General features: G+C 40.4%; 1 protein-coding gene across 2 annotated transcripts in view; it reads right to left on the reverse strand.

Annotated features, from left to right (window-relative positions):
• Positions 1 to 15,403, reverse strand: part of ARID5B (AT-rich interaction domain 5B) — a gene marked incomplete at its 5' end in the record, with an annotated part of 114,809 nt that overhangs the window by 53,313 nt on the left and 46,093 nt on the right. For both annotated transcript variants that reach the window (XM_082286662.1, XM_082286661.1), the window contains one exon: positions 14,607 to 14,837. In XM_082286662.1, the coding sequence (XP_082142788.1) occupies positions 14,607 to 14,837 (231 nt within the window). The remainder of the gene's footprint in view (positions 1 to 14,606; positions 14,838 to 15,403) is intronic.

Genomic DNA, 15,403 nt, shown 5'->3' on the forward strand with positions numbered 1-15,403 from the left:
AAAGACCAAAATCCAAACAGACATATAGTGGCTGTGGGCTGTTACTGTGGAAAAGATTTCCATTTCATTTAAATGGCATCTTCCAGTGCTAAAAAAAGCATGAAGGACTTGACTCAGTTGTCTCAGAATGAGACAACCTTGTGTGAGGTAGAAGTTACGCCAGAATTAAAATGCAGCAAGAAGTGGGAATCAGGTGGCAATGCAAGAGAAGGGCTGGAGCCAAGCCCTACCAAGGGGTTTGCCTGCAGCTTATACCCATGGCCAAATGCTCTTACCAAAGGAAGCAGAAACCTCACCCATTCTCTAGCTGCAGGTGGAATGCAAGACAAGGTGGCAAAACTCTCTTCAGTCACTAAGGAGTTTTTATTGACTCTCTGTAATGTATTTTAACCACTGTTACCTTGCTTTGGTCTAGGCTTCTGAAAACTGCCAGCCAACTGCAGCCTCCTGCAACTGCATCTGGCTGCATGACCCACCTCCTCTCTGCCTTTGACTGACATGCCAATTGGAGCTTGTATTTGCTACTTTGAGACTGTCTGATTTTCATGGATCTGCATGCTTAGACCCAGTCAGCACAGCCCTGATGCCTTCTCCAGCTCACCTGAAATGGGAGCTGATGTTACTGCTCATTCATCTTGGCTTCCTTTGCTCTCCCGAATATTTCTGATGGTTGCTAGGCAACTATTGTTGAATACATGCATGAGGCATTAATTGTATGAGCACTTTAAAAGAGGAAAATTCTTTAAAACTGAGGACACTGCCATACCAAAAATAGGATATTTCCTTTATGAAGGGCAACACTTGTGGCTGGGAATGTTGAAGGCTGCAGTGTGTCAGAGGCCAGATGAGTCATTCAGATTACTCACATGCAGCGCAGCACAAAAGCAGCATCTTAGCAGACCTGACTTTATAATAAAGTTTTATTTTAAATTAAGTGCTTCAGATCTAGTTTTATCTTCTGACTGCTGTCATTGGGATATCACAGTCCACATTTTCATGAAATTAATTGCGTTGGGTCCAGCTGCTGTTACTGTGTTTGAAGGCAGGGAGTGTATCCATTCAGTACCTTCTAAACCAAACATGGCTCCAGCAAGTACTCCTCTTTGCTACACTTCAAAGAGATGCTGTAGTCTCACTGCTGATCCTGAGTGTTCTGTGCTCCTTACCCATAAATGTGGACTTCATTTTATAGGGTCTTTTTTTCCAAAATACATTCCAATGTCATGATCAAGCTCTAAAGACAGTAAACACAGACTTCCATAAATTGACTTAAACTTCTAAACTAAGTAACTGCAAGGATTTGCAGCTAGGTAATTTTTTGAGGGGGGGTTGTTTTATAAAAACCTCATCTCTACCGTAACTAAACATTCACAATGTACATGTATTCATCTTAATTACAGGCTGCCTTTCAAAACAACCAGCACCAAAAACCCCCTGAAGAACCATCATTTTCTGGCAGATGAGTAGAACGATTATGGTTCATTGCAAAATTGGGATGCTATAAAAGAATGAGGGCAACTATATTACTAATTTTGAACATGGTATTCTGAGCTAAGAGCTGCTCAAGACCCTGGGAACAATCTTTTCCATTTTTCAAGCTTGTGCTCTACCTCTGTGGAAGTATGTAATGGGACACAGGCTCAACTCAGCAAAGTTCAGCTGAGGTTTGTAAGACTTGAAGGTGAAGGGACTTATTTCATCAGGGAAGTGAGAAGCAGAATCATCAACACCTACTTAAAGTAAACATGCCACCCCACAGCATAGAGCTGTTTTTCACTGGGAGTTCAACTTCTTCTACAGTTGCAAATCCAGAGTGAAACACAGGAGGGTGATGACAGAGCTGGAAGATCGCACAGTACCTCTCTTTTGAAGCAGCAGCACTGTCTGTGAATATCACCCATGTTAGGAGGATAACCACCATTAGTGTTTTCACGTATTCTCTTACCCTTTCTGTGACCTGAAACTGGTGATTTCAAATAAATTCATTCTCTTCTACTATTCACTTGTTTCTAACACCTTCCTTTTAGTTAACATCTCTTTAAAGCTATTACAAGGCTAAGGTGACCAGAGATGTCTGTGAGGGACCCATCGGGGAAGACTCATGAAGTAGGTACTGTAAGTCTGCAGATGATCTTGCACTGTGTTGCCACACATTTAAATGAGATGCTACTGAGTTACATTTTCCATACTTCACCTGAGGAGACAGCCCTTTGCAAAGTTACTAAAAGTGGCCTAAAATAGACCTAAAATTCTCCCTGAGCTGATCTCCCAAAGAGAGAACAGGCCAGGGATTGATCAGACCCCAGAGCAGAGGAGCACACTGCCTGGTCAGTGCTCTGAGGCAGGCAACTGCTCATGGTGGATGGGGAAAGGCAAGGAGAACCAGAGGACACAGGCTATCAACAGCCAGCAGTGTGGATCAGTGAAGACACTCCTAACACACCAGCTTCCTCCATAATCCTGTTCCTCAGTCTCCCATCTACAGAACAGATGCAAAGCTCTGCCTTATCTAATTAAGAGTGCAAGAAAATCTTTGAAGGTTTGTTTTATCATGTAATGGACACAAGATCCAGCACAATCTAGCCTCTACTGGCCTAGAGGCTATAAATTACATACATTAATAAAATTACAGTTTTTAAGGCCTGAAAGGAATTAGTAGGATATTAGTGCCTTGTTTACCTTCTGCAGATATTGCCTATACAGCAGAGTGACTACTGGATGAAGATAGTACCTCTTCCTTGAGTAAGGGTCATGTCTTTTGCAAAGCAGTTTTGATTTAAAGGATTCAAGTAATAAAGAATCTATGCTACTCCTAGCTAAGTTGTTCCTATGGTTAATTACCCCTCACTGCTAGGTAACTGTGCCTTAGTTTCAGCATTAATTTATCTGCTTCCACTTTGAAGCATGGGGTCCTGTTATGTGTCTGTTTGCAAAATTACAGAGCCCTCTACTGCCACAGGTCTTCTCCTTATGGAAGTACTAACAGACTGTGATTGGGCCCCTTCTTAGTCTTCTCCTCTGTGAACTCAATGGAGTGACATTCTTCAGTCTTCCACTTAAAAGCAAGTTTTCTGTCCCATGAATTGCTTTTTGGGTCCTTCCTTAACCCTGTCCAGTATTTGCATATGCAAAGCACAGGCATCAGAATGAGGCACAAAGATAAAAGTAGGGAAAAACCTCCTCAGTAAAACTTCCTGCTCTTCCATGTTCCTCTACAAGCCCATAATTCAGAATAATACATTTGAGTATTAGTAGTGCAGTTATTCCATGAAATTGTACCACCCTTTTTGCAGCAAGCCATCATCATTTGACTGACTAACCAAAAATGTTAGCTCTTAGGGGGTTGATAATGATTTCCTCCAGCATTAGAGGCAGGAGTAGTAACACCTCTCTATTTCTTCTCTCTATTCCCTGCTTATTAATCCAAGAACCAGGTTTGCTCTCTTACTCCAATCAACTGGTTATCTATCATTATCCCCAAGTAATTTATGCCATTAAGACCAACACAACAGCCCTGCGGCACATGGAAATGCTGCCAGATCACTGAAAGACCAAGATTCACCTGTATCTAATAATGAGGCCCAAACTTCAGCTGAAATGTAAACTATCATTGCTCCACTCACCTTTAGCCCATCACGGACAATAAATTAACTTTAAAAAAAATCACAAAAAAGTCATAATTGCCAATGATAACCCTACAAAAAACCCAACACTACTTTTTGTACTAAAATTTGCCTTCACTTTCAGGAGTTATGCATAAAAACAAGGTCCTAGAAAGAAACTACCAGTATCCACTGGCTATAGACACAAGGAAAAAGGGTTTGCTGAGGTCTCTTAAGCTATTTGTGTAAATGATAAACTAATTGTCCGTGATCTGTCTGATCAGGTTTACAAAGATGCTGACAGGTAATGTGAACTTAAACAGCACTAGTGTCAATAGACAGAAAAAGCCCTACTCTGGATCCCCCTTAATACCCTCACTTGATTTCAGAGAGAGAAAACTATAGCAAGAATTTTAATGACCTATTTTGCCTCTTCTGCAATTTGATTTAAAAGCAAATTCACAAAAACCTAGCCACGTGGAATTTAAATTCTGCACAAGTCTCACCCACCAGCAATTACTACTGCAGTGTTTAAAATTTTAAAAGAAAACAAACCCAAACCCGAACAAAACACTATTTTTCAATTAATTTTCTTACTTTGATTTCTCTCCACATTGCATCATCTCCCAATTAATGTGATTTTGCTGAGTGTGCCAGTTTCTTAAAGACACAGCTATAAAATGTATGGACTAATTGTTGAGCAGAACTGAAGAGCTATTAAAACTGCAATAGTACAGCACTTCCAATGGTAGTCTATTATTTCTACATGATTGGTTTTGTACAGTCCAACTCATGCAGTGAAACTCTTAGATAAATTAACTCCTTCGTTTTGACATAAACATCAAAGGGAGAATTAAAGGAGAATGAACATTCTTTTCTGCTGCTATTTTAGACATACTGTTCATAACATCCACGCACGTTCCTGGAAAGTTACAAATTATTTAAATTGAGAAAGCCATTTGCTGTTTTATCAAGTCTGTAATACATAAAATTTGGCTCCAAAATTATCTCATTTTCCCATTTCATATTTCCCTGTCATCTACATGGTAGAGCATGTTTACAGAACTTTGTAACTGTAATATACAATTCAGTCATTTCTAAACAGCACTGTAAGAGTAAGACTGAAATGTACACATTTTAAAGATTACTTAGTGAACACCAAACCCTTTCCCAGCTGTTTTAAATTTTGAATTTCCCAATAAATGAATAACATACTAAAAAAGCAAACAAGATCTGACATTATTTAGTCTAAGTTTCTAAAATGGCATAACATCTGTAGCTAAAAACAATTCTGAATAACTATATTTAACTAGAGCAGTATTCTATTATTCATAGCTCATTTTCCTTACAGACTAGGGGACTTAATGTGGTGTTCAAACATTTCAAACATTTCTTTTAATTGTTTAGTCCTTCCAAGAGCCCAACTGCTGCAAAAAGGGGGAAAATGTTCACTCATATCTTTTATATATATTCATGTGACCAACCCATGATCTCAGTTAAGTGCCACAACTGTTCATTAACACACATCACAGCCCCCCAGTCAGCACTTCGAGCTTTGAAACCATGCCAGAAGCAGGGGCTCAACAAATGGCACTTTGACCTTTTCACTTCTAACTTCAATCTTTATTAAAATCTCTCAGACGTCAGCTCTGTCTCTCTCTTTTACCATCTTTTATGGGCTCCTGAAATACCTAATATTCATTCATTAAACGGAAAAGTTTGTTACATTCTTACGTAATGATAGATTCCCCTTTCACATGCAATCGGCTTGTGAAATGCCTTTGATTGAAAAAGAGAACGAAACACCCCCTCCCCCTGCCAGACAACTCTAAATTCAGATTGCTCACTCATTTCCTGGGAAATCAAGCATGCTGCCTAATATTAAAAAATCTCATGGCATCCAGGCAAGTTTAGCTGCAGTTTATGTTCCCCTTATTAAATTTCACTTTAGCAACACATAAAATCCTCACCCTGCTCCTTGCTTGCTTTATCAGTTTCATGTTTGCATCTTCACTTCTTTGGCCCAAGCATTTATGGGGGGACAGAAACCGATTTTTTTCCCCCCAGCAGAGTTTCAGCTTCTTACAATAGAGTCACCAAAACGAGCAATCCCATGGAGGAAAATGCAACTGGAGACAAATAGAGGCTTTGATCATTTTTATGGTGCTCAAGCACAGATTTGGGTGGGGGGAGGGAAGAGGGAGGAAGAGAGAAATCATGATTTTTTTTTTCTTCTTTTCTTTTACCAGTAATTAAATAATTATGCATTAAGAACAATAACAAAAAAAAGAACCACAGAAAAAGTTCTCATGAGTCATTTATGTGTTTTCATTCTTTGTGTAAACTTTCTGGCACACCCTATATGCTTCACTTCTTGCTTTAAATAAGTACTGGAAAATATGCATAGTATTTGGAACCAAGGGGAATGACATATCAATTCGAAGTTTGCTTTGTGTAAGTTTGCATTTTCCAAATTTGAAATGCAACTTCAAGGAAACCCAGAACTCACCTTCAACCTCTAACTTCTCCCCCCGTTCACCCACGGATTATGTAGAAGGTATAAGCTATTAATTTAAGCGGCACAGTGAAGTATCATCATTAGGTGGCTTAGTTGCCCGGGATACTCCTATCAGCCTGACCAGTAGGGAACCTGGGAAGCATGAGCTCCAAAGGGGGGAAAAGTAAACAAAGTAATGAGTAACAGTTACAGCTCCTTAAAAATGCGTACATTAACTTCGGTATTGGGAAACTATTCGCTCTTTAGAGGCAGCACCTCTGAAATAATGATAAATATTTTGGTAATTCCATCTCAAGCCAAAATGAAATTACCCAAGTGCACTCCCTGAGAACAAAGCTTTTTAGTATACCTTCGAATGAACTCAGGTAAGTTTACAAATGGCCTATACCTAAAAGACCATTAACTAAAATTACATTTGTTTTTATTGAAAGACAGCCTCAAGTGCTGACATGTAATATATGACATGTGATACATAATAATACTCTTAAACCAGTTCTGACATAATATCTCCCTAGGCATAATAACCACAAATGACTGCTTTAGTTAAGAACTAGCCAGAAGCAAAATAGATCCACGTAAAAGTAGCTTTAACCATAAATACCTCAACAATATTTTATGTCACTTTGTAAAAAAGTTAAAGGAGTCCCATAATAATTAACAACAAAAACTTCATGTTCTTTACTATTGTATGGTGGTTGTGAAAGGTTATTTCATAGTCCCGCAGCTGCCAATGCTGTAAATTATGCAGGCACCAAGAAGCATTAAGGAGAAATAATAGCAATTTAAACTAAGGCTGACGTAATTCATGATAAACAGTCATTGGAAAATATTACAATGTTGTCTTTTTTGAGTGGGTTTAATCAGAAGAATGTGACCATATTCTGACACAAACCACTTTTCCATTGTACGGGAATGGGGGCCCTTCCCTGGCCATAAAGGTCTCCCCTGCTCGCTGCCACTGCTGAGTCCCGACACCTCAGGGATGCTGCTCATGATGCTTGGGATGCCAGCAGGCCCAAAGTTCTGAGACACAGCTTCAGAGTCTGAGTGGGCCTGGTGGTCCAAGGGAGGCACTGAAACCAGGGGAACAGTCAAACAAGGATGCACTAACGAAGGCATATGAGGCAAAAGAGATGGCTCCAGATGAGACTATCTGTGATGGACATGGTTCACAAATATGGTGAACACAGCATCGCTTACTTTTTGCTATGATCACAAAACATGATTTTGATAGCTGAATTGTAAAACCAGCCATCAAGTGGAAATCTTATACAGGAAGAATTAGTAATGTACACCTACAATCATTTATTGAATGGACACCAATAAATGTGTGTGTAATAGATGACAAAACGCAGGCAATGGGTTACATTTATCAGGCAAAGAGCAGCTCACTCACAAACCCCTTGTTTGCTGGAACTACACATTAATTCTCTGCTGAACTCTGCCTGGTAAAACATGTAAACCCCACAATACCCTTACAGAATCACTAAGCTAGAAAATAAAAAGAAGTTGTGGGCACATCCAGGCCCTTGAGTCTGCCACAGGCACTCTCAGGAGTGAGGATCTCTCACCTCCTGTCCAGCGAGAGCCCCAAAGCCAGGGTTTTCCCAGCCCAGGACATACTGGGCACCCCATGGTTCACAGCCCTGATGCTTCTCAAGCAGCTGGGTCACAGCCCCATGCAGTCACTGCAAGCACATGGCATAAGCCCCCTCTCTCCCAGACTGCTACCCAATGGCACCTGAAGAAGTAAGGAGCCACACCCAATTCCCAAGAACCCTGCCATGGGAGCAGCTGTCTTGAAGTGACACCGGCAGCTGCCACAGGCCTCTCGGCGGCTCCCCTGCTCTGTGTAGGGCTGACAGCCACCACCAGCCCCGGCTGAGAAGGGATGCTGAGGGGCCTGAGGGAATGGACAGAAGCAGCTTTTCAGGCAGTACCTGCCCCTCCACTCAGCATCTGCTGCCTTCCTAAGGGCAGCGGGAACATGCAACCCAAATAAAATCAGTGTTCTCCATTAAGGAGTTTTGATTATATAGTGAAAAATAATCTTAGTATTTATCCTGGTTACAACTATGGTTGCAAGTGAAAATGCACTAAAAAACATAAAAAGCAGTAGAAGCTAACAGAATTTGTTTCTACTGAAGTTCTTGCAGACAGGAAGGTATTTTATCTTACTTTACTACACATTACTTATGTTCACTTAACAGCTTGCTGTTAACATTGGGTGAGATTCTGTCTCTGGTTAACTGGTGAAAATCTTGAGTAACAGCCACAGAAGTGGATCGAGTTATGTTGGATTTACGCCACTAAGGAAAGCAGAATGTGACCCCTTATCAGTGCCTTTCTGCTATGAGTATACAAATATTTTATGCATTTCAATGAGTGACAGAATGCAAAACTTGCAAATATTTATTTTTAGATGTATGGGGAAAAAGCAATTAGAGCTAAAAATGTTAAGAATGAAGAAATCACTTAACAGAAGCAATTATGTTGGGCACATAAACAGCTCTGCCTTCAGACATTTTATTCAAATGCTGCAGAGCACACTAGAAAATATCAATTGTTAAAAAAAAAACTCCAAGTATTTTTTCACAACTGAAAAATCAATCATTATAAACAACATCTGGGGATCATTAATATCTTGCTCTGCAGTTGAATTAACAAAATACGAAAGAAATCTGACCAGAATCCAGAACATTTCCAGATTTGCTTTTTCAAGCTAAAAGCTTATGTTTGCAGAGGTGGGGTGGGAGGGAAGAGGAAATGTACATTTATCTATATTGTATATAGCACTATTATGCATTAATCACTACTTCCCCTCCAGCTATGTCCTGTTTTTGTTTTGGGAGACCTAAAATTTGAAATATTTAGCTAAGCCACCCTGCCCAGGACCTTGGAAAACATTTGCATATTTTTCAGACTGTTGGAGATGCCACTGTAAAGCTCCATCTAAGGAGCTTCCAGTATCCATGCTAATAAAAAGTCTCCATACTCCTCCTATTGCAGTTCTAAATGTTTTAAACATTCCAGTCTTTGCAGAGTAGCACTAACACCAATTCCACTCTAATATCATATTTGTTAATATTAAAACAAAGAAGCCTGAAGCATCTATATGGAATCTTCAGGTTTTTCTGAATTTCACTAATATAAATTATCCTGCAGGTAGCTAAAAGAAACAACAGCAAAAATGCTGATACTTTACATCAGCTGAAAAAACTTTAAAAAAACACCTAGTCAGCCCAAGTACAATTTTTGTACTAGAGCTAGTTTAAAAAGAAAAGCCAACTTTGACTCTTTGACTCACGCAAATAAAATAAGTCATCAACAGGAAAACTGTATTTCATTTAGACTGGAAACATTCTTCCATCCTTTCTTTTGTTTGTTTTAAAGACTCATTCTCTGCCAAGGTTTTATTTTGTTATGTTTTCCCCTCAAACAACTGATTTTATCTGAGTCACAAACTTCTGTAAACTAAGATGCATAATGAGAGCAAAGACCAAATTTCAGCTACACCAGGACTAATGGTAGCACTCTATACCCTGAAGTCACCAGCCTCCATGCCACAGAATTTGTCTGGCACATGACCCATCCCTAAAAAGTCCTTTCACCTTCATAATGCTGCTCTTCCATGGCTTCCCTGGCCAATGACAAGACGGAGGGTAAGCCCTGAAATTGTTGGCTCAGAAACTCCAGCAGCTGGCAGGACTGGTAAGTCACTCCTCATTCCCAACCACTCCCTGCCAGCCCTGGAAGTGAGACAAACTGCCTTCTTCTTTGTTTTATAGGGAGAGATGAGTTGTTGAAGGTTTTGAGGTTTGCATTTTAATGTAGATAACTTTTCCCCTAGCAAGCAATATATTGTTAAGTTTGGTTTGGGGGATGGGGAGAGGAGGTAAGTGGGGCCTGCAATGCCCTTTTGCACACGGTTTTTTTTCAATGAGCAGTTTCCCTCTGCATTGCTCATGTTATGGCCAAACGAAGATGGTTAATTTTTCAGAGCAAAAACTGTATTTATATCACAGTAGTTTGTAGTTCTCTCACTTTTTGGTATGAAATGTTTCATTAAAAAATTGGGTTTTACATGCAAACCCAAAAACTTTTAACCCTCTTTTGGGGTTGAACATGTGTTTATAGTACTCCAGGGACCAAAGAGATTGTTTAATGCCATATTGGACCCAGCGTGCTATAAAAATAATCCAGAATGATTTAAAATTTACCAAATTGATTTTTAAAATTGACAAGAAATAAGGTATTCAGTTTTCTCTCACACTCCTGTTTATAGAAAGAGCAAGCCCATCCTCACAGAATGAAAGACAGCCTTTGGATTCATCTTTAGCAGGCAGGATGTATAATATTTTTCATGACAAATCCTTCTGTGTGAGATTTTCACCTGGTGAGACTGATGGAGCTGAAACCCACCATCACTCACACCACAGCTGGATCCCAGCTCATTGATGCACCCTGGAAGCCACTCTGTGCCATGGAGCTGGCACACTGAAGCCTGGCAACTGAAGTCACCTTTCTTGGACAAGCACACACAGAGGACATGTGCTGCTCTAGCAACAAGCGCGCACTGATTTATGCCCAGTGACCTTCAGATACACCTTCTGAACACTCACAGGCAGCTTTGCCTCCAGCTAGATCATTCTGGTCTATAATGAAAATTATTAGGAACCTAATTTTTTCATTCCTTCTCTCTTGCAGCACATATGACCACACAGCAGATGCCAGTAAATGATATGCATTTACAAAAGTTATTCAGTAACAGTAACCCCAGAGGCTGATAAATGAAAAAGATTTTGAAAAATGTCTCGAGTTGAAGAGAAATAAATTGTTCATTTTCATTGCTCATGTTCATTTCATTATCCACCTGGACTGCTTCATGCTGGTGAGGACCTCTAATTGCTCTTATTTCAGGAGAGGAATACATGTGCAGTCTGACTGTGGTCATAGCCAGAACTTTGGCTATCAAGACATCCAAGCATGGTTTATGTCTTCTGCTTTCTGAACAGAAGCAAGCTTTTGAGCCTATTTGCATTCTGGAGGGGAACCCTCCAAGGCAGTTGGATTAACTAATCAGTAGTTATATTAACAAGAATGGGAGCAGGAGGCTTCCCACTCACAGCAGTCTTTCCTCTGCAAATGGAGAGCAAGTCCTTCCCTGGCAGGCTGCAAAGAAATACATGCAAATGTTTGAGCCTTCCAGCTGCTGGGCCCATTCCTCAGCAGCCCACTTCTCCAGCAGCCTCCTAGGTGGGATGCTGTCCCACTGAACCAAGCCAGAGGAGAATCAGAAAAGGACTGTGAAAGAAAACTGGTCCTAAATATTCCTGCCTAAACCACTCGGGCACATGCCATACAGCAGTGGACAGGCACGGCAGAGGCAAGCACAGGTAGCCACGGTGTTGGTAGCACCTGTGGCAGCCTGAGCTGGAGCTGGAGGGGAAGCTTAGCACAGCCTGAGCCTCACAGAAGCTCTATGGAAACACGGAACATCCACACAGGACTGCCCAAAGCCTCATCACATCCCTTCCAGCCCTACCTGTGGGAGCTCACAGACAGCATCTACATACATCTTCTGCTTTAAGAAGTCCCAAACCAAAACAACATTATTTATTGTCAACAAAACTTAATTCTTCTTCTTCATTTCCTGCTTTATCTACTTTTGTTAAACCCTGCGGAAGAGGGAAAAATAGGCAAGGAGTATGAGGAGAAGTCAGAGCTCAACAAAACTTTTTTTTTTTTGTTATAAATCTACAATGAAAGTAGAGAGAATATTTCCAGGAAAAACATTTCTATTAAAATTGCCAAACAAGGACAACAGCTTACATGCTGGGGGCTCTTCGTAAAGGTGTTTCTAGTGTCTCATCTGTGACATGCTGTATCTGTTGCACAATACTTCAACATACAGAGAATGTGTAGGACTTGCCTCAAAAGCAATGCTTCTGAAGAAGACTTGGCATCCACAGCAGAAACCAATGCTTCCCACACAAAGACATCAGCAGAATGTATTTCTCAACTTTCATATGTGCTTAAGAGTTAGGAGAATTTCAGGTAAAAATGGTGAAATACGCACTCCTATCTTGTTCCTTCTGCACACTTATTTCATTTGCTAGGTAAGAGAGAGCCAAAACCTTCAAACTAAATGTGTCTGGATCTCCTTACAGACAACTTTTCAGAATTTTAGTCACATTTCTGTAATCTGGTATCCCCTCAGATTTGACTGATAAATGCCAGTGCCTTAGAGTAATCTATTTATCTACTGTACCACCCTGCCTCTGTTTAGCTTTAGCAGTCATCACTCTCCACACGTGACATCAATCTACATGATATCAATGTAAACTGTTTGTACAATGAAGTGTTGTACATTTTATTGTCCTGCCAGCAAAGAAAAGGATAAACTAGTACTTTGCCTGTTGTCTTCAACAAAGGTAGTATAATTGACACCATACATTTTGCAGTACAGATATGGAACCATACACTGGCCAGTTTTTTCTTCTTAAAACAGCAGGGCTTACAAGTTTTACATCATTCTTTTCATAAGAAATACTTTTAAACAGTGTTTTTTTGGGATTTTTTGGTGGCTCTTTTTTTTAATAGGAATTTAAAAAAATCTGGTTCTTAAATCAAACTAAATTTTAAGTACACATTATTAATTTCTATGGCTAAGATTTCTGTGGCTCTGGTTTGATAATGAGATAATTGCCTCGCAAAGGTCAAGAGAATGGCACAGTTTGCTTTCAGAGGCTGAACAAAGCACTCACTATGGTTCACTAAGCGTAGTTTCTGCATCACTCCACATCTCTTTGATTCATCTATTACTAATATTCCATGATACACTTACATTATGGATCCAACTATTTCAACAAACCTGTAATCAAGGAATGACCCTGAATAAAATACTCCACAGAAAGCAGATGGTAGGCTCATCAAACGCCTTCAAGCCTAAAATAACCTTTCCCATATAAAAAGGAGAGTCAATTAAAACTGAACTTTATATTCTGAGCTTGAGCTCAGAGTAAATAAAAACCAACATGATACTATTGTGTGTGTTATTGGACCAAACTTCCAGGGCATTTCATTCATTTTTTTAACCACCCCCACTCCTAAGAGCAACCAACACTTTTATTCATAGTTCATTCAAAGCCTGTAATGTTTTGTGTGAGTGTGAGCAGACTTGACAGTTTGGGCCTGATTCTGAAAAATCTTGACAGCACAAAACTAAAACTATTCCCAGCAGTCATGTGCTCCAGTGACAACACCATGTGAGGATCTTGTCTGCCGTTGGGAATGGAGTGGCAGAGCAGCAGAGGAGCACTACCTTACAAAATGCCCCAATGCCACCAGATGAGTCAGGGTTTCTCTGCTGACACAATGCTTGAGCTGGGCACCAAGCTCAAAGCCAGGGAGCTCAAGTTCAGAAAAACAGGTAGATGACTCTCCCATCAGAAACATTATTAAAGCCCTTCCCACTCACTCTCATTACATGTCCGAGCGCATCAGCAGAATTTTTTTCTCTAAGAGACCACAGGAGCTTCCTTGCAGAGATGTGGGGGTCTTGCAAGCAAAGGTGTACCCACCACCATGCAGACTCTTCAAGTACTAGCCACAGAACTCATCCATCTGGTGATACGGGGGATAAAACTTAATTCTGTACACTGCTAAAGAAACTGCACCGGACCCATTACTGGAGTTACTCTGGGTGTCTACACAACATGCATTTTGCCACACATTCAAAGCACATCTGCTGTCCTGGGGATGATGTGACACCAAGAAAACCCAGTGTGAAATCACCTGGTTGCTATCAGGTGTCAAATCTTGCCATTCTCTCCCCCAGCTGTAAGGGGCTGCATAGTCCTTTAGAGCTGCAGAATATTCTCTATGCCTTTTGAATTAAGAGACCACCTCCCAGAAGTACCTCTGCACTCACAAAATCAAGCTTCTAGCACTGGCAAAGCCCATGCTGAACAAGCCTACATTCCAAGATGACCAGAAACACACCACCTACAGCTGACGCTCGTACAGGGCCCTGGGAGCACGGCTGCCGAGTGCTCTGCAACAGCAATGGGGTGTGCCAGGACTCTAGCCTGTTTTCCATTTTTTAGCATATTGCACCAACAACGACTTTAAAAAACTCACACACGCTGTAAAGCTTCTGGAAGACAGACTACAGGCGAATGACTAAGGTAGATGAACTTCAAACCCAGGCAAGGTGTCGTTTCACTTAGACCAAGTCACTGTGCTACACTCTACCTGTGTAACATTATCTTTGATTGTGAGCTCAAGTTGCAATACTGAGATCACCAGTGGCTAGAAGCCTTCAGTCTCAGAGAAGAAAGAGCATATTTGGTACTTAACATTTCAATCATAAATAGCATTGGTTCACTTCAAAGGAAGTTTTCCCTTTGGAAATCGGTGGACACTTAAAAGAAGAAAAATGTCTTTAACTGTGAGAAAAAGAAAATAGCTGTAATGGGACTTACCAAACTCATCACATATACTTTCATTTTCTATTAGGGTAGGATGATCAAATGTATCCCGACAATAGAATATCTGGGGGTTCTTGCTTGTTACTGCAATGCCTCCAAGGGCTAAAACAAACTGGTCTGTTAGTATTGAAGAGGGTTTGTCCTGAATGCGCTTTAGCATGGAACGGTATCGACAGTACTGTGGGTAGCTGAGAATTAAAAGGTTTGAATCTTCATCATCCTCACCTGGAAAAACAGAAAAAAAAAAATACTTTTAGTATACCAGAAAAGTACAAACAAGAGCTGTAACTCAAGTACTTCAGAAAACCCGTAAGTTCAGCCTTTTCTCAAGACACAACTTTTATAGCAAGTGGGTCTGGAAAGAAAGGTTAAAAACAGAAATTAAAGAAAGTTTATTAAAATAGCTTATTTTCTGCCTTTCTGTTCAGTTCTCCTATGCTTACTCACAAGGACTACCTGGATGAGCAAGAAAACACTTCTCTGCAGAAGCTGGCCAAGTGCCTGAATCAGTGTTCTCCATACTTTGCCAACTTGGCTGCTTCGATAGAAATATTATCTGCAATTTTTATTCAGTTCCCCATATAGCTTTACTGCATGCATGTTTACATCAGCTAACATATTTTAAAAATAATAATATACAAGCCTCAGAGCATACAGCTACTAACTCTCCTTTGAAGTATCTGATATTGGCAGCTCCTGAAGGACCCCTCGGCCAGGGAGGTGGGCTGATCTGACCTGGCCATTGCTTCTAAACTCCAACTGGTGGGAGCAACTTTCTTCACATTAACTGC

Source organism: Coloeus monedula, assembly GCF_965178545.1.
Source record: "Coloeus monedula genome assembly, chromosome: 8".
Classification (NCBI taxonomy): Eukaryota; Metazoa; Chordata; class Aves; order Passeriformes; family Corvidae; genus Coloeus; species Coloeus monedula.